At 40.4% G+C, this 21,874-nt stretch overlaps 1 protein-coding gene across 1 annotated transcript in view; it reads right to left on the bottom strand.

Annotated features, from left to right (window-relative positions):
• The window catches only part of LOC308396365 (voltage-dependent T-type calcium channel subunit alpha-1I-like), a 168,836-nt gene that overhangs the window by 4,183 nt on the left and 142,779 nt on the right, over window positions 1–21,874 (bottom strand). The window contains exons 32-35 of the mRNA XM_080881602.1: window positions 7,984–8,124; window positions 5,755–5,889; window positions 4,243–4,417; window positions 1,095–1,309 (exon numbers count right to left, since the gene is read on the bottom strand). Of these exons, the coding sequence (XP_080737728.1) occupies window positions 1,095–1,309; window positions 4,243–4,417; window positions 5,755–5,889; window positions 7,984–8,124 (666 nt within the window). The remainder of the gene's footprint in view (window positions 1–1,094; window positions 1,310–4,242; window positions 4,418–5,754; window positions 5,890–7,983; window positions 8,125–21,874) is intronic.

Raw genomic sequence — 21,874 nt, 5'->3', positions numbered from 1 at the left:
CACGGGAGAATGTGAGAAGCGCGAGCCAAGCACAACAGCGAGTGCCGAGTCGGTATCAGGCTCGGGGCTGGCCGGGCTAATTAGCTGAGCGCCGCAAAGCATTACTGTAGCAGCGGAGGATCACAGAGCCACTCAGGCACGAGCTAAACAAACCAAACAGGTAGAGGTGAAAAGAGAAATCTGTCTCCATGGTTACAAAAGGAACAAGAACTAAAATAAGGGCTTTATTTTTCTCCCCCATTCGAGTTTGTTTCACGTAGGAGCCAGCATAGGGGAGGTGTTAGATTCAGTATGGAAGAGAGGCTGGCTTTAATTATGACTAAATAAACTCTCTGGAGTCCCACACTGCAGTAGGACTTCAGTGGAGGGTGGTGATACGTGTATATTCACGATTTGGCGCGCAGTAATTAGATTCTGACTGATAGATCGCAGAAGAGGCTGCTGTGTCACATCTAACTGTGCCACTCCTACTCAAGTGTTGATTTCTAATGAACTAAAGTGATTCCAAGTGTTTATTACACCCACAGCTGTAACAATGTCATCAAATCAATATCTAGGGCCAACATCTAGTGTCACTATATGATATAAGGCAGGGGTGTCAGCCTAGCAAAGACTTCAATCTGGCCTACTGACAAGCTGTCTACCTCTTCATAAAGAGCTATATTCGGTCATGTATTCATGCTAAATTCAAGGAATTCAGTCGTAGATAAACAGCTAAATAACAGAGAAGTTTAAAAAAAACTCTGTGAATTAACAAAAACTTTATGAAACATGTAGTTAAACATCTTTCCCCTGACAGAAAGGGGCCCAGGTAAGATCAGTGTGGACTCTACGTATGTGGCCCATGACGTAAAATGAGTTTGACATCCCTGGTGTGATGTGTGTTACAGTTTTCGGTTCCCAGATGTTCTCATTCAGTCTCACAAACACGTCTGCCTCTCAACAACCTCTGCATGACATCGCCGAGCATTGACATAAAGGACACGTTTATACTGCGTTCTATCGTGTCACTGATGTTTTGCACAGCAATGCTGATGTCGTCTGTTCAGCCAGCCATACAGACACAAACGAATCCATTCATCTGCTCGTAATACCTGGGAGCCCAACGGCCTGCTGTTGGCTCTGGGTGAGCGGAGGGACGCCCAGGAGGCTGGGGAGGCCGACCTGGAAGGCCGTCTGTCTCCTGGGCTTACGCTGTTTCCAGGACTGTTTGGATGAGCTGCAGCAGCTGGGTGGAAGAAATCTGCCGGTAGATGCAAGACTGGTGAAGTTTCACGAGCACCTCCACTGCAGCTTCCTCCATCATCATCTGTAAAGGGAAGGCTGCAGTTTAATCCAGCTGTGGCATTGACACTCATATTGCTATCACTTTGTAAGTCTGCCTCTCTCTCTGCATCTTTTATTGTAGAGACAGGAGTGGTAACCACCACAGAGGCAGTTGTGAATACTCGGGAATTGTTCTCTGTCTCTGGATAGATTTAGTCTTTTTCTGTATGATTTCCTGTCCTTGTTTCCTTCATAAGGATGTCAGCCAAAGTGATTCCCCACACTTACTCAGCAGTGTCAGGATTTGTTCCAGTCAATCACTATTTCCTCACAGAAAAGTGACAAAATATTCAATGAATGTTTAGACCGTCTTATCTATGTTTCCACCACATTGCAAACAATCTCTATAAACAAATGTTGACGCATCAATTGCAGAATTTTTACGCAATGAAGGAAACTTTTGTTACTATAATGACTCATCATGCTGTAGCAGGTTTTGGCTGCATGCAAAAAATCACAGTGGAGAGCAAAAGAATCCTTTTACTGAAGTCCAACCTCAAAACCATCAGACATTTCCTGCAGTTTAGTTTTTTCTAAGCTTTTGTTTGGAACATCGACATTTGTGAACACTGACCAATGGAAGTCTTGGCCTGGATACTCACTGGCTACGCTGCAAGACCCCCCAAAAAGATTTCTACCTTGAGCCAAGGAGGTTATGTTTTTGGTAGCTTTTGTATGTGTGTGCGTCATTTTGTCATGCTTGAAGTTTTAAATGAACTCTGATCAAATATTGTGGACGTGTAGAGCAGGGTCATGTTAATATTCCATTAAAACTTGGCTTCATCCACCAAAGTCTTCAAGGTTAAACTTGTGATTAATTGGTCAAAGCTCTAATCTTATAACTTACAAAAGACTATTCTTCTATTGTCAACATAGAAAGTGATGTATAAAGAATTAAAATATATTATCACATATATTTAAATATAGCTCAATTTTCCCACCTTAACATGGACAAAACTTTATATTTTATCTTCACAACCATTTTACAAGTTAGTGATCTGATGGCTCAACGTGTCCTTAATCTAAATGAAGAAGAAACTATTATTTCAGCTTCAGGGTAACAAGCCAAACGACAGAATGTCACACCTCATTGTACATTCTGCTAACACCACCATGTGGGGTTAAGTATCTGATGGTAATCTTTGTTCGGAAATTAAATTCTGAACACCTCATTCAGGGCACCTCTTTTCTTACTTAATTAAAAATGTTATTGCACCATATTATAAGAAAAATGAACAAAAAGACATTAATACAGTTAGTACAATGAACTGTTCAAAGTTAAAAGTTATCAGGAAGCAATTAAATGTCTTTCACACTTTAATAAACTAATATATATATATATATATATATATATATATATATATATATATATATATATATATATATATATATATATATATATATATATGTATATATATATATATATATATATATATATATATATATATAGATATATATATATATAGATATAGATAAAGTATATAGATAAAGTTGCATTTTGTCTGTTCTGCAAACACAATTTTTACATTTTCAAGATAGATGAGAGTTTCTCACAGGGATATATCGTCTTGAAATTAAAGTTGTAACGGGATTCTATTTCAAATTAGACCTTGAGCATCCAAACATCACAGACATATTTGGAAAAATTAAAGGTGGAGTGAAAACATTTCATCTCCCAATCTGAGCATTTAGGAATAAATATTTTAAATAAGTAAGTAAGAGGGTTAATAATTAATGGAATGGACCCTCTGAGTTAGTATGTCTGTTCTGGTGATGGCAGTTATGTTACAGGGGGTGTTCAATGTTGAATTGCACCTTAACTTGTCATTCATTAGCATATCTGTCTGCCTTATGTCTGGCTTCATCGATCACTTCTTTAACTGCAGTGGAAGTCGATCAACTATGCAGGATGTGAGAGATGTCGAGTAAAAAAGTCTTACTTTTCTATAAATGTTAACATCAATGCCAAAGTCATGTCTTAATGAAATCATAGTGGTTGATACCAATGAGGGTCAGAAAGAGCACAGATAAGTGTGATAAAGGAAGCTCATATGTCCGTTGATTTTACTCTTTATTTTTTGCTTTGTGTTTTGTGTGTATGAAAGATTACATTGAACCATTTGGATGAAAAACAATCTACAAAGGTAGGATTTACAGAACGATTATTTTTTAGACTATGCTTGGCAGTCTCTTATTTAATAATTGAAAACTATTAACAGAAATTAACAGAAAGGTTTTTTTTGCAACTTTGATCTTTTTTGGTGGTAGAGATGCATTACCACTCACTTTCTCTCTCTCAAGGTGTTTATCACTTTACGTGTAAAAGAACAAATATTTTTTGAAAAACTGCTGTGATGTAAAAGCGCACCTCCCTGAATTCCCAGTGCTTCCCGTTGTGCAGCTACTCAGTCAGAATTACAGAGTAACTGCTTTATCTATTTACAGCACTGCTGCACAAAGTTGAACATTTTTAAAGAAGCAGTCAATAATTTTGTAACGCGCCATGAAGGACTGCAGTCTTGTTTCACGGCGTAAACAGCATGAGCAAATTTGCTGTCGATAGCACGGAGCAGGTGGAATGAAAAGTTAGAGATGAGCATCTTGTTGCCTGCAGCTCTTCACAGGCAGCTCAGCGTTGCTGCTTCTTGTTATTTTATAAAACCCCTGAAACTTTTAAAACGAATCCACAGTTTACATACAGAAAAAAATGATAAAAATACAGAAAATAAAGGCAAATATTTGACAAGTGATGAGTTGTAACTACACATACAGTACAGTGTACTTTAAGTACTTTGGAAATCATGAAGCCAGTAGATTTTGCCACTGAGTATATCACACATGTAGTCACTTTGAAGGACACTACGAGCTACATGCAGCTTCCTTGATCTTGCGCTGTCATCTTGTTTATGCCAGTACCTTTGTCATGTGCAGGGCTTTTCTGCTCCGGTGAGGCAGGATTGCACTGATGATGGATGCCCACTTCAAACAGTCCCTGAACACCCTCCTCGCTTCCTGAGCTGGAGGGACGAAGCCCTCTGTAACCCGCCTGTCTGGGCAACTCTTCCGAACTGCGGGAGTCACTGCTGCCCCTCTGAAAGAAAGATGAAGAAAATAAGAGCAGAATTTGAAAGGAGAAGATTGACTGAAAGTGGAGATGGGAAAAAATTACCTAGAAAGAATAAATATCCAGGCGCACTGATGTTCACTGGAGCAAGAGAGACACCAAACTGAGGAGTTTCATTTCACCTTATCATAATGGAAATCTGAGTAGCATTTGTTTTTCAGTTTCAAAAAGCTCCCTTTTCATGTCCCATCTATACAAGTCTGATTAAAATTGGAGGTGGTTAAAAGAAAGTAACGGCAGGCTTCAAAGCTTCAAATTGCTTGGCTGTTGTTGTTGGTTGTAAACTGGATCAAATGAGCTGGCCTTCAATACCACAGGGATGAAACAGACCAGGTGGAACGTCGGTGAGCTGAGAGCGAAGCATTCATGTGATGATGGAGATATAAAAGACATGCTCACGAACTCACACACACACACAGGAAAACATACGTACAAACTCCCATGTGCCAATGTCAAAAGCACAGTGCGAGGCATGTGTTTTAATTAGGCAGTAAAGAATGTAAATAGTCATTAATAATGATTAGCAAGACCTAAGGGCTATGATGACATGATTTTACCTGTGTGTGTGTGTAGGCATGAGTGATTAGAGCTAATGTTCATTTCTGTCCCACTTATCAGGGTTAATTTCATGGTTGCTAGCATCAGCAAATAGATGTTTTTCCTTACTGATCGCCTTGGCCAAGAAAAACATTTTAAATAACTCCTTTAGCACCATAGCAAGGATAAACTTGAAGATAGAAAAGAGACATGAAATAAACGTCGACATATCAAAACAGACAAGTTGAACATGTGCAGGCTCAGCTATCACTTTCAGATTAGCAAGAAAATACTAGTAACTTTAAACAGCCAACACGCTTTTCATTAATATTTCTAATCCTCTGTACACATTGATAGATAAATATGTCACACATTGCTCACACCTTTAAACTCACTTGATTTTTTTGCTATGAATATTTTTTAATATGCTTCTTTTGAAAATCAAGATGTAGGCTTGCTTTTCTGAGATCATTAACAGCTTAAAAAAGATATGTGTTCCTCACAGGACGCAGACTATGAATGTGATTTTACAGAATATAATGCATTACTCTAGATTAAACTGAGTATACAGTTTGAAATGAGCTTACCAGTACTGTTAATCCCAAAAATATGTAAAGGGAACCGTCTCAGCTTGACTTTCTGTAAGAGTCACCACACTACTGGTGTGTTTGTGTATTACTTGTGTATCATGTGTATAATACAAGTGGGAGAGATGCAAGCAAGCACAGAATATGTTCATATGTGTTGGTGTGTAAGTGTGAGAATACCTGGCTGTCTCTGACCAGCAGCTGGTAGCTGCTGTTTTCATCCAAACTCAGGTCATCAGGCAGAGCTGGAGACGATGACTTGTCGGACAGCTGCTCTGACATCAGCGATGCCTGCTCCACCTCTGCCAGTCGGACCTGTACCACAAATACACAGTAGCCAATGTTGAAGCTGAAATTTGACAACAGGATGTGAAATGATGAAGCCAAAAGCCAGCAGCAACTGCCCCCCGTACATACAGGCTTTGGAAATTCTAGCATTGCTAACATTAGCTTGTAGCATTCCATGGTAGTCTAAACATACTTGCCAACCTTGAGACCTCAGAATTAGGGAGACATTCAAAATCATTTGTTCCTGATTTACTCAGGAACAAATGAAACACTGAAAAAAGTCAAACAATAACATTTTTAGGTTATCTAAGTGACTTATATATATCATGTTTAACCTGAGTAGCGAAAGACCGCGGGGGTTTGAAAACGATGTGCCGGGAGTTCACTGTTCTCCCCGGCTCAGATATTTGAAGTTTACACAGCTACATTCTCGCCTGAAAATATGCTACAAGTTTATTTTGCGACCCAGAAAGAGTAATATGAGTAATATTAAAACTAAGTAGCTGCCGCTATTGTTGGAAACTGGAATTGGCTGGGCCGCGCTATGAATTCTGGCATGTGTTTTTTTATTTTTGTTGTCCGGGTTGAAAACCAGGAGAAATTCGGGAGAATGGTGGCTCCGAGAGATTTACGGGAGGGGCACTGAAATTTGGGATTATCCCGGAAAAATTGGGAGGGTTGGCATGTATGAGTCTAAACAGAACCGACTAGCATGGAATGCTACCAGCTAATGTTAGCTTCTCAGTAAAAAAAAACTAAACAAAAACAAAAAAAGTCATTGTCAGTCAATACTGCCCTTAAAATATCCACAAACCCATGAGTAATGTCACAGTGGTTGTGCCCATCTTTTATATACAGTTTTTAGTTTAAAGGTGACTTGGATATGAGTGAAATGTAGAAACAGTATCTAAAGCACACAGGCGTCACACCACTGTGACTTATACAATGACTTACACTCCTACACGCATACATACATGTACACACGTACACACTTGCATGAAATGAAACTCATACCCTGCAGATTATATATATCAAATACAAAGAATAACCTCAGCTGAAACTGGTGTTTGTTCTCATGTGTGATTGATGATTTTCACAGCTATGGCTATTACAGGAAAACTCAGGACGAGTTCACTCACTCATACATCATTTTGGTGGTGCCATGTATATCCTTTGGGCATGATTATACAAGGGGGGGAAATGTCAAGAATATCCTTACAGACAACAGAAATTAATACAAGGCAAATTCTGCCCTGTAGTAATAAACACAGCCCTGCTCTATCTTTAAAGCAAATTACATTTTGCAAGAACTGTGTTTGATTTTATTTTCAATGGGATTAAATCAGATAAAAACTGGATAATAGAAAATACATTTTAAATTGCATACAATACATATTTATTGAATACAGTATTTAAAAAAAGTCCTTTTAGGAATAAAAAAATGGATTTTCTCAGTTTTTCATGAGCACATGATCTAAAAAATTGACATTCTGAACATAGTTTCAGCTGCACTTCTAGCTATGAAAATCCTAATGCAGTATAGTACTATGTTTTGATTGCACCGCAGTGCAATCACACCGTGTAATCTGTATTTACAGAACTACAAAAATATGTAAGTTGTATTCCTTGAACCTTGCTGGGATCTCACTCGGACAAACATAACTTACATTTATGATGTGTTTTATATAAAAGCAGCTTATGCAACGTTTTTTTCCTACTTTAATTCCTTAGTGTTAAAGATGACAATGAATAATCACATTTTTCTTGTAAAACAAAGGGGGGCCTACCAAAAAAAGTTTGGGAACCACTGTAATAGTATATCTAGAGCCCCTTACTGCACATCTGGGAAAATACTTATATGAAACAAGGAGTCAGTGTGCCACATTCACCAATTTGTGAATGTGTGTGATGTGAAATGAAGACATGCTCAGCAGTTTATTTACTGCTGAAACATTATACTGCATATGCACTGTATGTGTGTGCATTAGTAGTGTTTAGAATATATGCATCTGTATAATTGATGTAGTGGCACTTTATTACTGACTTGTAAATTTGAAATGAAGGCAGCAGATGTTTAGGGTTGTGCTTTGTGAGTGTCTGTGTGTGTGGAGCGCTGATAACCTCTTGAGGGTGACTCTTGCAGTCTTTGCAGATAGGAGGAGAGCCGTAGTGGTGAAAAACTGAACCGGAGAGATTGTCGATCAGGTCTCCTTCTAACGAGTCCTTAATTAGCAGAGAGACGCTGTCCAGCCACTGGCTCTCCTGCAATGCAGACACACAAATACAGCACTGATATTTGGCATACATAATCAGAGATGGGAACAAAGTGACGAATACAAACACTTTGCTATTGTAGTTAAGTATAAATTTCAGGTATCTGTATTTTACTTGAGTAGGGTTTTTCTACCACTTTGTACTTTTACTCCCTTTTTGAAGAAAAAAAGGGAACAGGAATATATTTTTAAACAAATGTGATGTATTTAAAGTAAAGAACTGGTGCACGGTGGCTGTGGTTTCATGGTCAGCGTTAGCTTACATCAAGTGTAGCATAGATACATTTGAAGTTGAGCTGATGATGCTTAGATTGATTCACTGAATTCGATCTTCATACCAACTAAAAACTGTTTATTACAAAGACAGAATAAACAGTGTGCTGTCAGTGTAGAGGATGGAAATCAACTACAAACACTTATAAAACATCCGCTCACATCTTGTTAAATCAGTTGTGTATGTCCAGAAACAGCAGTAAACCTCAGAGCGGTGGCCCGGGACAGCTGATCACATGTAGTTTTCAGCACTAGTATCTGTACTTCTACTTAAGTGCATGTCTGTACTTTTGGCACTTTTGTATATAAATAAACAAATAGTAATACTAATGCAAATAGTACTTCCACTATCACTCCTACTCTCCAATCTTCTATTACGGCTACAAACAATATTACTAATAAGTTTGATAAGAGTGAGTAATATTCATATTTTTAAAACTACTACTTTATTATTTCCCCCTTGATAAATCTAATATAGATAGATAACATCTAACCATTTTCATCATTCTTCATTACTTTAAATAATTAAAAAACATCCTTGTCAGTAACTACTACAAATACTGCAAACATCTGTCTTTGTGTCAAGTTAACTCAACATCTGGCTGTGCTCTTTTCTATTGTCAGACTTCCTGTTGAATCGCCATCTTTTCATTTCTCAAGACTCAAGTCACTCAGTCACTTCCTGTCAGGCAAATTCAGCTTTTACCTTACGTTTGCTTCCAGCTTTTCAGATATTAAATACCTCTTACTGACTTTTTTAAAAATTGATAGATTAGCTTAAAGTAGCTCCATCCTTTGGTGTGTTGTTTAATTAACCACCATTTACTGAAGCTGGTGTTATTTTCAGCCGCTGCTGGCAGGTTACAGACAGAGATGTGTGACTTTTTCCCACCTTGCTCTGAGCCAAAGGGGCAGATGAATGTCACCATTATAAGATGAATTACATAATCCCTTTAAGATAACAAGGCTCTGCTTTATGAGAGCTTTAGTTGGCTTAAAATTCCCACTTTTCTCACTTTCCCAAAATTTTGAGTATTTAACAGATTTTTAGACAGTATGATGTAATTATTGAAAGCTGATTAAAAAAACTTGATAAAAACAAAGTTATTTTTCTCGGTTTTTAAGGTGTATATGCCTGCTTTCTTCATATGTTTAATGCAAGCAGTAGAGATTGTGACGAGAGATGAGCTCGAATGCCTGGAATCAACTGTTCAAAGTAACAGTCCACAGTGGGTGTGGGTGGAGCCGAGTGTCAGGGATGATTTGTGACAGAAGGATAGCAGCAAGAGTGAAAACGAAGGTTTACAAATGGTAGTGAGACCTGCAATGATGTATGGTTTGGAGACGATGGCACTAAGAAAAGGCCAGGAGGCTGAGATGGTGGCAGAGTTGAAGATGTTTGGATTTTCATTGGGAGTGGCCCGATTGGGCAAGATTAGAAAAGAGCAGATTGGAGGGAGAGCTCAGGTTGAGCAGATGAAGAGAAAGTTAGAGAGGCAAGGCTGAGCTGGGATAGTGAATATACTGAACAAAGGGTCTTGAATTGAATTGAATTGAATTGAAGGAGGCCATGCCGAGGGTTGGTGTGACAGAAGAGGATGGTCGGCATAAGATGAGATGGAGGCAGATGATCTGCTGTGGTGACCCATAAAGGAAGCAACCGAAAGAAGCAGAAGAAGAGCCATAATCATTAAAAGTAATGAGGATTGTTACAAGATCTGAAACAGGCAAATGAGGCTGTAACTTCAATAGTAAAAGCTTTACTGAGGTCAGTAGGGTAATTTTCTCATCAATTTCTATTCAAACAGACCTTCGTTTGCAGCCAGAGGACATGGGCATTTTAAAAAAAAGCAGGTTTAAGGTCCGTCCAACACTGGCTTGGCCTTTTCTGCTACTGATTACACCCTTGATGATAGACTTACTGTACGTAAAAAATAAATGTCTCTTTATTCAGAGGTTTCTCCCTTTGATGAACACAATCCTGTTTAAATCTGTGAAAAACAACTTGTTCTTTTGCATCTCCTCCTTTGTTTTTCTGTCTTTTAAATATTATTTCTCTCACTTTGTCTTGTTTCCCAGGGTACTACTCACTTTCTCACTCTTAGCCCTGAACCCCGAAGTCTCCTTACCGCATGTCAAAAGTTCAAGACTCCCCATTCCCTCCAGGACCTGCTTTTTGTTCCCATTTCTCTTCATATAGGAGTACCTGATAAAGGGTGTGAGGTGAAGAGGTGAACCGCAGCTGATTGCCAGTCTGTGGCAGCACCCACTGATATACTGTGAGCAACACATACACATTGTTTCATGTGCTGACAGATGCGCAGCATGGGGTAAGGCAGTCTGATTGATTGGCTCAGCTGGGGTCCTTGGTTGTGGTAAATGCTGCCCATGATGCTGTTTGACTCAATGTCTTTCTCTGTATATATTCTTTCATCCAGAAATCCAGTCTGAACAGGACTTAGTGCAACCTTCTTTAGATTTTGTGCCCTACACTCAGATCCATTTCTTCTAACCCAAGTCAGCTTTTTGATCATTCTAACAGTGTGTAAACTGCAAGCCACGCCTTCTGGTCCATCATCAGTATCTGACCTCACAAATGTGCTTCTTAAGAATAGTCAAAGATTCCCATAAACACTCCTAAACCTTGTCTTGATGCATGCTCAATCATCCAGGTACGTAAATCCCAAAAGGTTGATTCTGTTCATCTGGACGTAGCGTTTTCAGTGAGAGAAACATTTTGTGACTCATTCAAACCACTGATCAATGGGCTATGATCACTGGTTGTTGAGCAATGGTCTCATAGTTTGCATATCAATGATTAAGGAACTGACCTCACAGCCCATTGTTCATTCAGTGGGTAGTTTCAGTCATTATGCAAATGTACTGTTTATAAGGTTGGGGAAACCTGCAGTTAGCCGAGACTGAAGAAGTCACTTAGATGAGTGATGAAATGTTTCTCCTACTGAAAACGTTACGTCCAGATAAACACAATCAACCTTATGGGACTCCTAAACCTTGAAGTGTTAAAGGCTGGGCCAACATCTGGGACAGCCAGATGTTGGCCCAGCGAGTGTTTGCTGCACAACCTGCAGCAACCACTTGCTAACTGCTTAGGGAATACATATTTTTCCGTAGCAACCAGTTTCTACACCTGTGTGATTGAGGCTTGAATTAAACTATTCAATTAAGAGGCATTGGGAGGGCTCAACCCAGGGTTGCGGTCATGGCCTGTTAAGGGCTCTGTTGGCTCTTAGGTGATGGTTTCCTCATGGATGCGTGCAACGGGGCCAGGGGAGGGTCTGTGCTCACAGACGTGGGTTACTGACCTGGTAGCCTGGCTGCCCATACACAGCAAAATCTCCAGTGTTAAATTAACACTGGAGAGTGTCTATATGGGTCCACACCTCTGAGTGTTAAATACAACACTGTTGAGTGTTAAATTAACACTTTTGACAGTGTTATATGTTTTAAAGTAACCTAGTCAGTTTTGAAGATTAACAATGGCTAACACTGAGCAGTGCTGGTTTTCTAACACTGGAATATTTCTAACATTTTGAGTTATTTTCCAGTGTTAGAAAATCAGCACTGCTCAGTGTTAGTCATTGTTAATCTTCAAAACTGACTAGGTTACTTTAAAACATATAACACTGTCAAAAGTGTTAATTTAACACTCAACAGTGTTGTATTTAACACTCAGAGGTGTGGACCCATATAGACACTCTCCAGTGTTAATTTAACACTGGAGATTTTGCTGTGTAGGTGGGCCTGGGGTTCTGGGGGTACCCCATCTCCGGGCTGGGGCCCTGGCTGGTGTGTCGGGGTTGTGGGCGGGTGGGTGTATGGGGGCTCAGCCCTGGCGCGGGGTGCCACCAGTGTATCGAGCCACCTGTGGGGCTCTTCAACTGGTGGGGGAGGCTGTTACATCTTGCAGGAGGTCTCCTCTCTCCAGGAACTCACTCTGCAGGTGAGGGAGAGATATTGGAGAGGTGGAGGAAGATCTCAGCCTGGGTGTCTATTGTCTTGTGTAGTCTTGAAGATGAGTGGATGACGGGGTGGTGGTGCAGTTTTCTCTGTGGTGGGGTCAGGTGGGCTGTCCCGGGCTCTGTGGGGCTGGGCGGTGCTGCTGAATTGGGCCCCGGTCTGGATGGGCCTGGGCCCCCTTGCCCTGGTGGGTTCCAGAGTATGGGGGTGCCTACTGGGGTCAGCGGGGGATCTCCAGCTGCCTCCCTCTTCGCGCTCCACCACAATCACCCACACATGCAGGGTCTTGGGGTAAAGTTGTGTCACCAGGGTGCAGGGGAGGCATCCCCCCCTCTGTCCCCTTCTGGCTGCCTGTGCCTCAATTTTATCCCACAACTTAGACATTCACATTACTCACTCTCTCATAACACATACATATAAGTCCTTGGGGGAGGGCATGCTACACGGCATCCAGATGACCATCAGGGTGTATGAGGGAGGTTTGGAGTTTTCACACACACCCGTTCTCTGCTGCCTGTTGGAGCGGGGGGCCTGGGAGGAGGAGCTGGCCGTCCGATTGGGGTCTGGAATGTGGGTCTGGGTGATGTTTCCCCCTCTAGGGGCAAGGGTACCTAGACCTGGGGTATAGAGTACGCTTGGGGAGTGTGATTGTGTGTACAGTGTCTATTTATGTCTTTCTCCACGTTGGGTGAGTGCTGAGTATTTGCATATGAGAGCATCAGGGTGGGAATGGATGTTTGTATCTGTGTGTGCCTGTTTGTCTGTATCTATATGTCAGGCCAGGTATCAGACGCCACCTCTTTGGGGACATCTCAGGCCCTCCAAAGTATGGAGGCCTATCTCCTCCCAACACTCCCCCTGCCAGTGCATTGGTGGTTCTTGGTGTCCAGGGATGGGCGTCCAGGTACGCACCGGTGGCTGCTTGTCAGGGCCTGGAGCCTGGGGCTCGCTCGGGCCCCTTCGGGGGGTGGGGTGCCCTCGGCCTCTCGGCCTGGGGCTCAGTCACTCTGGCACAGCTGGCTGCAGGCAGAGCTCACGGGCACGTCACTGCAACCCCCCCTCATTTGGGGCTCTTCAGCTCTTTCCGGGAGAGTGGCACGGTTGCCCCTCCGTTGGTCTTCCTTGGTCTCTTGTGCTCTGAGGGCCTCTGGATGTGTGGAGCCTGGATCTCCTCCATACCTGCTTCATACCCTGGAGGACGGGGCTGTGGCTCCCCACACCCTCTAGCAGATCATTACATGAAGGAACCTTTTAAATACAAACGCACTCATGCTCACAGGTGTACACACGGGTGCTCACACACACAAACTACACCCTTTTTGGCTCCTACCTCAAAGCACACTGTGCGCTGTTGATCCTACGTGCTGCACAATAATATTCAATATTTAATATTTACTGTTATATTCACATAGGTCATCGCGATGATGTTGTTTATTATATTGCTCTTTTTTTTTGCTTGTTTTCTCTTTTTTCTTTCTCAGCAGGTGATCCAGGTGATTGATATAGGTATTTTTTGTCTGTTTGTTTTGTTGGTTTTTGTTTTTTGCCCTTTATCACTTTCCTCTTCCCCGCTGTTTTTCTTTCCCTCTTTCTTTCTCCCCTTTCTTTCCCCCAGTCATGTCTGTCCCGTGTGTAGCAAGTGAAAATAAAATAAAATAAACAATAAAAACAAAGGTGAATCAAATAGACCAATACGGCAAGGCTGGGATGGTCAATTTGGTAAAGTAAATCCATTGGGCATCTTTCTTTGCCTTTAGACAATAATTCTGATGGCAAAAGAACCAAACGGGACAGGCGAAAAAAAAAAAGAGAGGCATTGGAGTGCTGCAGCCCTATTTATTTAATATTTTTAGTTCTGCTGCAAATAGCAACAACACAGTGAGAGCTTACACAGTAGAGTGCCTACCAACAAGAACACATATCAGCAGTTAGTAGACCCATATGGTATATTCCCCTACAGATAAGGAAATGAAAAAAAAATACAACAGAAGAGGGAAAACAAGCCAAGAGAAACACAATGCTCATTAAAATGTATTTCAGTCTTATCACTGCATACATGCTGAATGGTCACAGAATCGCTGTCTGAAAGAGTCTAGGCTCCCTGTGGAGACAGTTGGGTATTTTTATGAAATTGATGTACAGCTCACATGAAGAGAGTCCATAAAAGAAATAATGCTGCATCACTGCAAATTTCTTCTGCCTGTCTCTGTGGTGTTATGTACCAATAATGATAAAAATCAACAGCTCTTGTGCAGAATTCCAGCCTTACCTTACAGCCTACATGCAGGGAAGAGTACAGCCATACAAGATGTGCTTAAACTTCACATAAAGAGTAGAGCGTTTGGACTGAGATAATTTCAAATAAAACACTTAAAAAAAAAAAAAGCCAGAACAATATTATTTTACTGTTGCATTATTCATGCTCTCAGAAAGACTTCACTTTGTAATGGCTCCATTACTAGATGTTCATGGTGATTTGAAAACAAAACATTTGGGAGAAAAAAAAAGGCAATCAATTGTCATTAAGTGGATGCACGCTGGGTTGTAATTAGTCAGTATGAATCTCACAGGGCCTCGGAAAGGGAAAGTCAGCAGCTCCAAGAGTGAAAAACACTTTTATGGGGTGATAAATAATAACTGCCTGGTTACCATTATTTGATTTCATTTACATTTTACAGAAATGCATTAATAGCTTTTTAATTACAAAGGCCAGAAATAACAGTGTGAAAAGAAATAAAGCTTCAGAACCAAATTTAAACCATGCTCACGCCATGATCTGGGCCCAGACGGTGTTAAGAGGATGTTATTGTATTGTATGTTATCATCTAAAAACATTTCCTTTTATGAAAATCGTGCATTTTTATATAAGGAGATCATTTCGTATAGCAATAAGAAAAGAACCTTTTTGGCACTGGTCACGATACAAATCTTTTTCATCCTGACAAAATTTTAACATGGTTCTTTGTAGTCTTCGTAGTTTTCCAACATGACCGCACTGGAACAGGAAGCGGGCATGTGCAAACTGTTCCCACAAAGTTGGGAGCATGAAATTGACCAAAATGTCTGTTGAAGTGTCCCTTCCAACGTAACTAAAGGCTGAGCCCAACTCATGAAAAGCAACCTCACACGATAATCCCTCCTCCACCAAACTTTACAATTAGCAGCATGCAGTCAGACAAGTACCGTTTTCCAACTACTAAACCCAGAGTCGTTCTTTAGATTAGGATTTCCGCTCATTACTGCTCTAGCGTCTAGTGGTGGTGTGCTTTACACCACTGCATCCGACACTTTGCATTGCGTAAGGCTTGGATGCAGCTGTTCAGCCATGGTAATTCATTCCACGAAGCTAGCAACTGGTCGTTGCCAGGATGTCATTCACAGGTCTCTAGGTGTGCATAACAGAGGCTTTAGTCAGTAATGACGGCCAACAGCTTCCATAATTTCCAATCAGGAATACACACTTTTCTCTCATGCTATGATTGCTGCGACCGGTCTCTAAGCCGGTGTGAATGAGGCCCGATTTGGGTTTCTGAACTTTAATTTATGGTTTTATACTTAAAAAATATTGCTTAAAAATGTCTTACTGGCAAAATACAGTTGTTTTATTTCAGTCATATTTGCTATGACTGCATTTTTGATTGCAAAGAATGTGGCAATATAAATACACATAAGAACAGGCCCTTGGTGCTTTTGATCTAATTTCTTTTAAAAAAAAGCTGTTTCCCTGCTAATCAGAATGAAGATTAATAATACAGTGCAGCTAAAAAAAGGCTCATGAAAAGAGTTCCTCCCCTTTCCCGTTTCATCCATCTTTTACTGCGTTTCTGGTTAAAAATAACATTAGGCTGACAGACAATGAGCTATAAGCACAATGAGACGCCACCCACTCACAAGCTCACTGTGTCTTTAACCATTCCAAAGTCAGCCTCTGCCACCGTTCCCTCGGCTCTGATTGCTTACCCTTTGATTCAATGTCATTCTTCAGATGGGTGACAATGTTAATTTCCTTTCAGATGAGCCAAAGTACAGAAGATCACTTGGGTTAATTAGGTCCACACAGCGCCCAAAAAGTAATCTGATTCCAGTATCTGTAAGGATCGTCAAAAGGAATGAGATGCATCATACCTGCAGGGTTGATTATTGGTACAAGCTGGGGGACATGAGTTATTAAAAGTAATCTGAGCTTAATGTCAACAGGAGAAAGAAGAAAAAATGTTATAGTGACAGTGTGGATCTGCCTCTGAACATATTAGACATAATAAAACTTATAATCATGGTGAACAAGTTAATAAAAATGAGTAAAATGAGGCTGTCCCTGTATAAAAGTTGCATTTTTTTTAGCAATGCAGTGCATCTCAGTTCACTCTTTAATCTAGTTTTAAGTCTTTTTTAGCCTCAGCAAGAAAGAACTTAAAGGGTTCATTAAGCTAAAGGCAGCAAAAAAAAAAAAAAGAAGTAAAAGAGCACAATGTGCTGGGAGTGCAAGTTTAGTTACTATATACAGTTAATTAGATTTAATGGCACAGTCACTAAGCAATCTTAAGTTAAAAGCTTCTATAATCAGTATTTTACATTAGGACTGAACAAAACAGTTAATGGATCCAATTTACATAGTGCTTTTCAGTCTTATTGACCACTCAAAGCACTCTGCATTACACGACCAAATCACCCATTCATTCAGTGTGAGACACACTGACTTCATATATTTGACGTCCACACACAACTTCATGCTACAGTGACTTATCGGGGACAGTTCTGGGGCTTCTAGAGGGACCAGGGACTGACCCCAGTCTTCCCGTTACTGAATGAGCCACTGTTTGCCCAAATACACTTGACTAATTCAACATTTTCACAATCTTTTTTTTTTTAACCAAAATTACAAAAATGTCCACATATATATTCTTATAAAGGTCATTACACACAGAAATGTTGAATTTTTCAGATCCCAACTTGTCATGTCACGTCTATAGACACATTCAAATTTGTTCTCAAAAAATGTTGACATCAAGTGCTGATGATGTGGTTCTAAACAAGAAAAGGAGGAAACTGAGATTGTGGGTTCATCCGATTGTCATGAGATGTCAGGAGCAGGGGGAATTTCATGGTTTGACCCAGAAGTTAAAGCTGTCTACTTACTGTTTTCATACAAAACAAATAAATAAGTTATTATTTAACTATTTCCATATTCAAATGCAGTTTGAGCTACAAGCACACTCGTTGGCAAATGCAGTATTGTGATTGGTCTATTGGTCTGATTGGTGCTCTATTTATTTAAAAAAACAAACAAACAAACAAACATCTAATTTATAATTTCACTGGATGCAAATTAATCCAGTAAAATGATGTAATCAGTGTGAATGGCTGTATTACGAATTCGTCCCTCACCAACCTGTCTGCTCTACCATAATAACTACTCTGATAAGAACACGATTAATAAAATAAAACAAATAAATGAAACAAAAAAGATTAACACCAGGAGCCCGGCGAGGGTCCATAGTGCTCTTCCAGAAAGCTTCCTGTACTCGTAACTCTATTCTGCATAATCATTTGGAAATATGCTTGTGTGTTCTCAGAGAATAGGACAGCCTAGCATTCAGGTGGGTAATAGATCTGTTTAGGGTTCTTGTTTCTTTTTTAAGAACAGCTGGCATCGATGCCAACAACAGTGTCTGTGTTTACAGGGTCACTTCTAATCATTTCTAATGAGCCACCTTGCAGTTTACTCACTTGGCGCTGCTGCCACCAGTCCAAACAAATTAGTTAAGCTCAGAAGTAAACACTCCAGCAGATTCTTGCGGGATGCAAACAGACCTTTAGTTCCTCCACACAATTATTCAATGTGTCAAACACAGTCACCCTTCATTCAAGCATTTGCTCAATCACTTGATGCAACAATCACTTCTCTGCTCACTCCCTCACTTTCCCAAACTGCTAGTGCTCCTTCTCCCTCCCCAGCCCGTCTCAGTTTTTCCACATAGTTGTTCTATTTTTCCTTTGTTTGTTTCCCTCCCTCTTTGTTTGTTGCCACCTTTGCTTATTTACATGTGTCTTTCTTTCTGCTCCAGCAGGCACACGTCTAAAAATACCTGTTCTCGTCTGCAGGTGCAACAGTTCCAGTGGGATTAGAAATGTGGCGTCTACTGACTGGCATCCTTTTCCCCCCACTGCTGGTGTTTTTTGGTAAAGATGGTGGCCATTTAATATTTTTACACATGTGCGCGGCAGTTCTCGGTATACGTCTCAGTCTTGTGATTTATGTGCCTTACAGTTTTTCTCAAATGCTAAAACACATGTCACAAACGTTACCACCAGGTCCCCCAATGTCCAAACACAACACCCTTCTCTAAAGCTACATAAACACAACCACACCTTCCCACTGCAAAACTCAAACTCCCACACCAAGAGAGGAGCTCGAAGCTGTCAAAACTGTAAACACTATACACAGCATTACACACTACAGCAAAACAATTGAAAACACAATGCTCAATTTGTGAGAAGGTTCTTTGTTTCATAACTGCCAATGCATATTTTAGAAACTATACAGTAACGGATTGTCGTAGATCTCTGCAGAGGATTAGGCATTTAGATTTGTGAGTTTCATATGAGTAGTATAAATCTATAGAAAATCCTGCATGTACGTACACTACTGTAACACAACTCAATGCAAAAACAGAATCTATTGCACACAACAGTAATCTTGAAAACATGAACAGGGTGTGAAGTTTTTTTATTTACGTTATTCACACCACACACACACCACAATCACTGTGCGGCATCATGTCGCTGAGCTGTTGCTCGCATCTCGTCCGTAATGATGGTGCGAGGTTGTCTTGCTCTCCCTCCTGGACCTTCTCCTCTCCCATGTTGGCCTTCTCCTCTTCCTCATTGGCCTGCTCCTCTTCTTCCAGGGCCAGCTCTTCTCCCTCCTCTGCATCAAATTCCTCTTCCCCTGACTCTGCCTTCATCCATTGTGTTTGTTTGGAATCTTCAGCATACTGTGCACTCTGAACTTGCTTTTACATGTGGGTACAGCATTAGCAACAAGTGTCTTCAATTTTGAGTCATTGTGTGTAGTGAATGACGCCAGGTGTGTTCCCTGTGTTCAAAGATTGGTGACTGTGGCAAGCATTTTGCATCACATGGGCTTTCATTTGAGAATATGAGCAGAGTTGTTTTGCAACATGTGTTTTAGCAAGGAAAAATGTGTTTAGATTTATGAGTACAGAGGGTTGTGTTTTGTGAATTGTGTCTTCATGCGACATGTGTTTATGGTACTGGAATATGGTGGCTACATTTAGTAAATGTGTTTAGACTACTGGTCATTTGGGTTACAGGATTGGCTTTTGTGTTTTAACATTTGAGAAAAACTGTAATATATCTTTATGTGTGGGTGTAAAAGTCACCTCTAACACCTTGTATGCACACAAGTAGGGCAGCGGTGTTTCATGAATAAAAACAACTCCAGCTGCTGTGCAGTCCCACTGAGCCTGACGGATGCTTGCGGTACCAACTGCCACTGTAGATTAAATTAATGAAGTCTTGAAATAACCAGAATAAACATGCTAATCGTGTACAGTTCATCATATATTCACAGCCTGTTTGAGTACTTTTAATATGAGCCAGGCTCAAGTTTGAGCTGCAACTATCACTTTATGAATGAAATTCAAATTCAAATTGTATTTGTCACGTACACAGTCATACACAGTACGATGTGCAGTGAAATGCTTAGACAACTGCTCGTGACCTAAAGAAAAGAAGACTATGAATAGGATAGGAAACAAATATGAAAATCAAAATGAAGGGTAAATTTAGCTAGGAAGGAATAAAATATAAAAATTAAAGTTAAAAATAAAATAACTGTACAACAAAATACACAATACACAATATAGAAATATATAAGAATATATGAAGAAATATAGAACAATAACAGCAGCTGTACAAGTACTAAATGGTATGAAGAAATATAATATCCAGGGTTGTGCAATCCACATGTGTAAGTGTCTTGTGCAGTGCAAATATGCTTAAAGTGATTTATTTAAGTGACTTGTGATAAAGTGATTCGATTAGATGACCACACAGTGTAGTTGTGCAGTGGCCACTAGTGTAAACAAATGTCCAGAATGTCCAGCGTGTGTGTAAGAACCATATGTGTGGGTCAGTACTATGTGGTGGTGTGATTGAGAGACCGTATCGCCTGCGGGAAGAAGCTCCTCCTCAGTCTCTCTGTGTTGGTCTTCAGGGAGCGGAATCGCTTTCCTGACCTCAACAGAGAGAACAGTCTGTTGTTGGGATGGCTGAGGACTGTTCTCTCTGAATGAAGAAATTAGATAAAAATTAAGAGTAAAATTTGCCTCTTCTCTGTATTTTAAAGAAAATCAAATAATGTGGGTGTTTTTGACTGTGTGACAGAAGATCTACAGCAGTTTCTACAAAAATGGGATGTTCTTTTCTACTTTTCTCATGTTTTATGAAGCAATAAGTGATCAGCTAATAAAAAAAAACTGAACAATGTAAAAGGGTATTTTCAACTACGCTGTTTAAAAACGTCTACAAAGTCAGTTATCGGTCTCTCTCATTAGGGAGCAAAATGTGAATTCATTTCACAGGCGTGTGCAGATGTGCAATAGGTGCATGTTGAATGGGCTGCAGGTCTCATGTGACCAACAGTGATAATAAAGAAAAACTAGAAATAGAAGTCAGTGAGGAAGGAGGAGAGAAAAGTGGTCTGTGGCCACCACCTGCCTAACCACTCCCCTTTTGGGGCTTGTCTTGTTGTTGCTTCTCCAGCTCACTTGTTGTCACTTTCATTTCACCAAAAGAGGTAAAAGGGCTTTCCAATGGCTCATGCTTTTCAAACTTGAGGTTTGAGTGACATTGCATATTACTCAGATGATTGAGTGTTAACTTAATTTATACTCTGATGAGTATTTTGTGATTTGATAACCTTTATCCTTCATTAATTGATGAAGTGGCTTCAGTTGCCTAACACAGCAGTCCCCAACCCCCGGGCCTCGGACTGGTACCGGTCCGTGAGTCGTTTGGTACCGGGCCGCGAGAGTTGAGGCTCAGGTGTGAAATGTATAATTTTCAGGGTTTTTATCGGTTTTCAGCGTTATTTTGTTATCGTTTTTATCGTTAACTCGGTTTTCCTGGGTCTTTTCACGTGTGCTATGAATAAATCCTCTTTTTTTCAGTACCGGTACTAGTTTTATTTTGTTGTATTTATTTACAACCTTAAAGACCTTAAATATTGTCGGGCATAAACCGGTCCGTGGCGCAAAAAAGGTTGGGGACCGCTGGCTTAACATGTGAAAGATCCCTGCTTTGAGTCTGGGAGGGGACACTGAAGGAAACGGTTTCCAGGGCCTAATCCGTGGATCGACTTCCTTCGAGGCGTGGACGTCTATCAGCAGAGAATGTACCTTCACCTATCAGCAGAGAATGTCCCTTAGTCTGTAACACAGTCAAATATATTCTCAAGTAAT

This window comes from Rhamphochromis sp. 'chilingali' (assembly GCF_963969265.1).
Source record: "Rhamphochromis sp. 'chilingali' genome assembly, chromosome: 4".
Classification (NCBI taxonomy): Eukaryota; Metazoa; Chordata; class Actinopteri; order Cichliformes; family Cichlidae; genus Rhamphochromis; species Rhamphochromis sp. 'chilingali'.
This window is presented reverse-complemented; position numbering and strand designations above follow the sequence as displayed.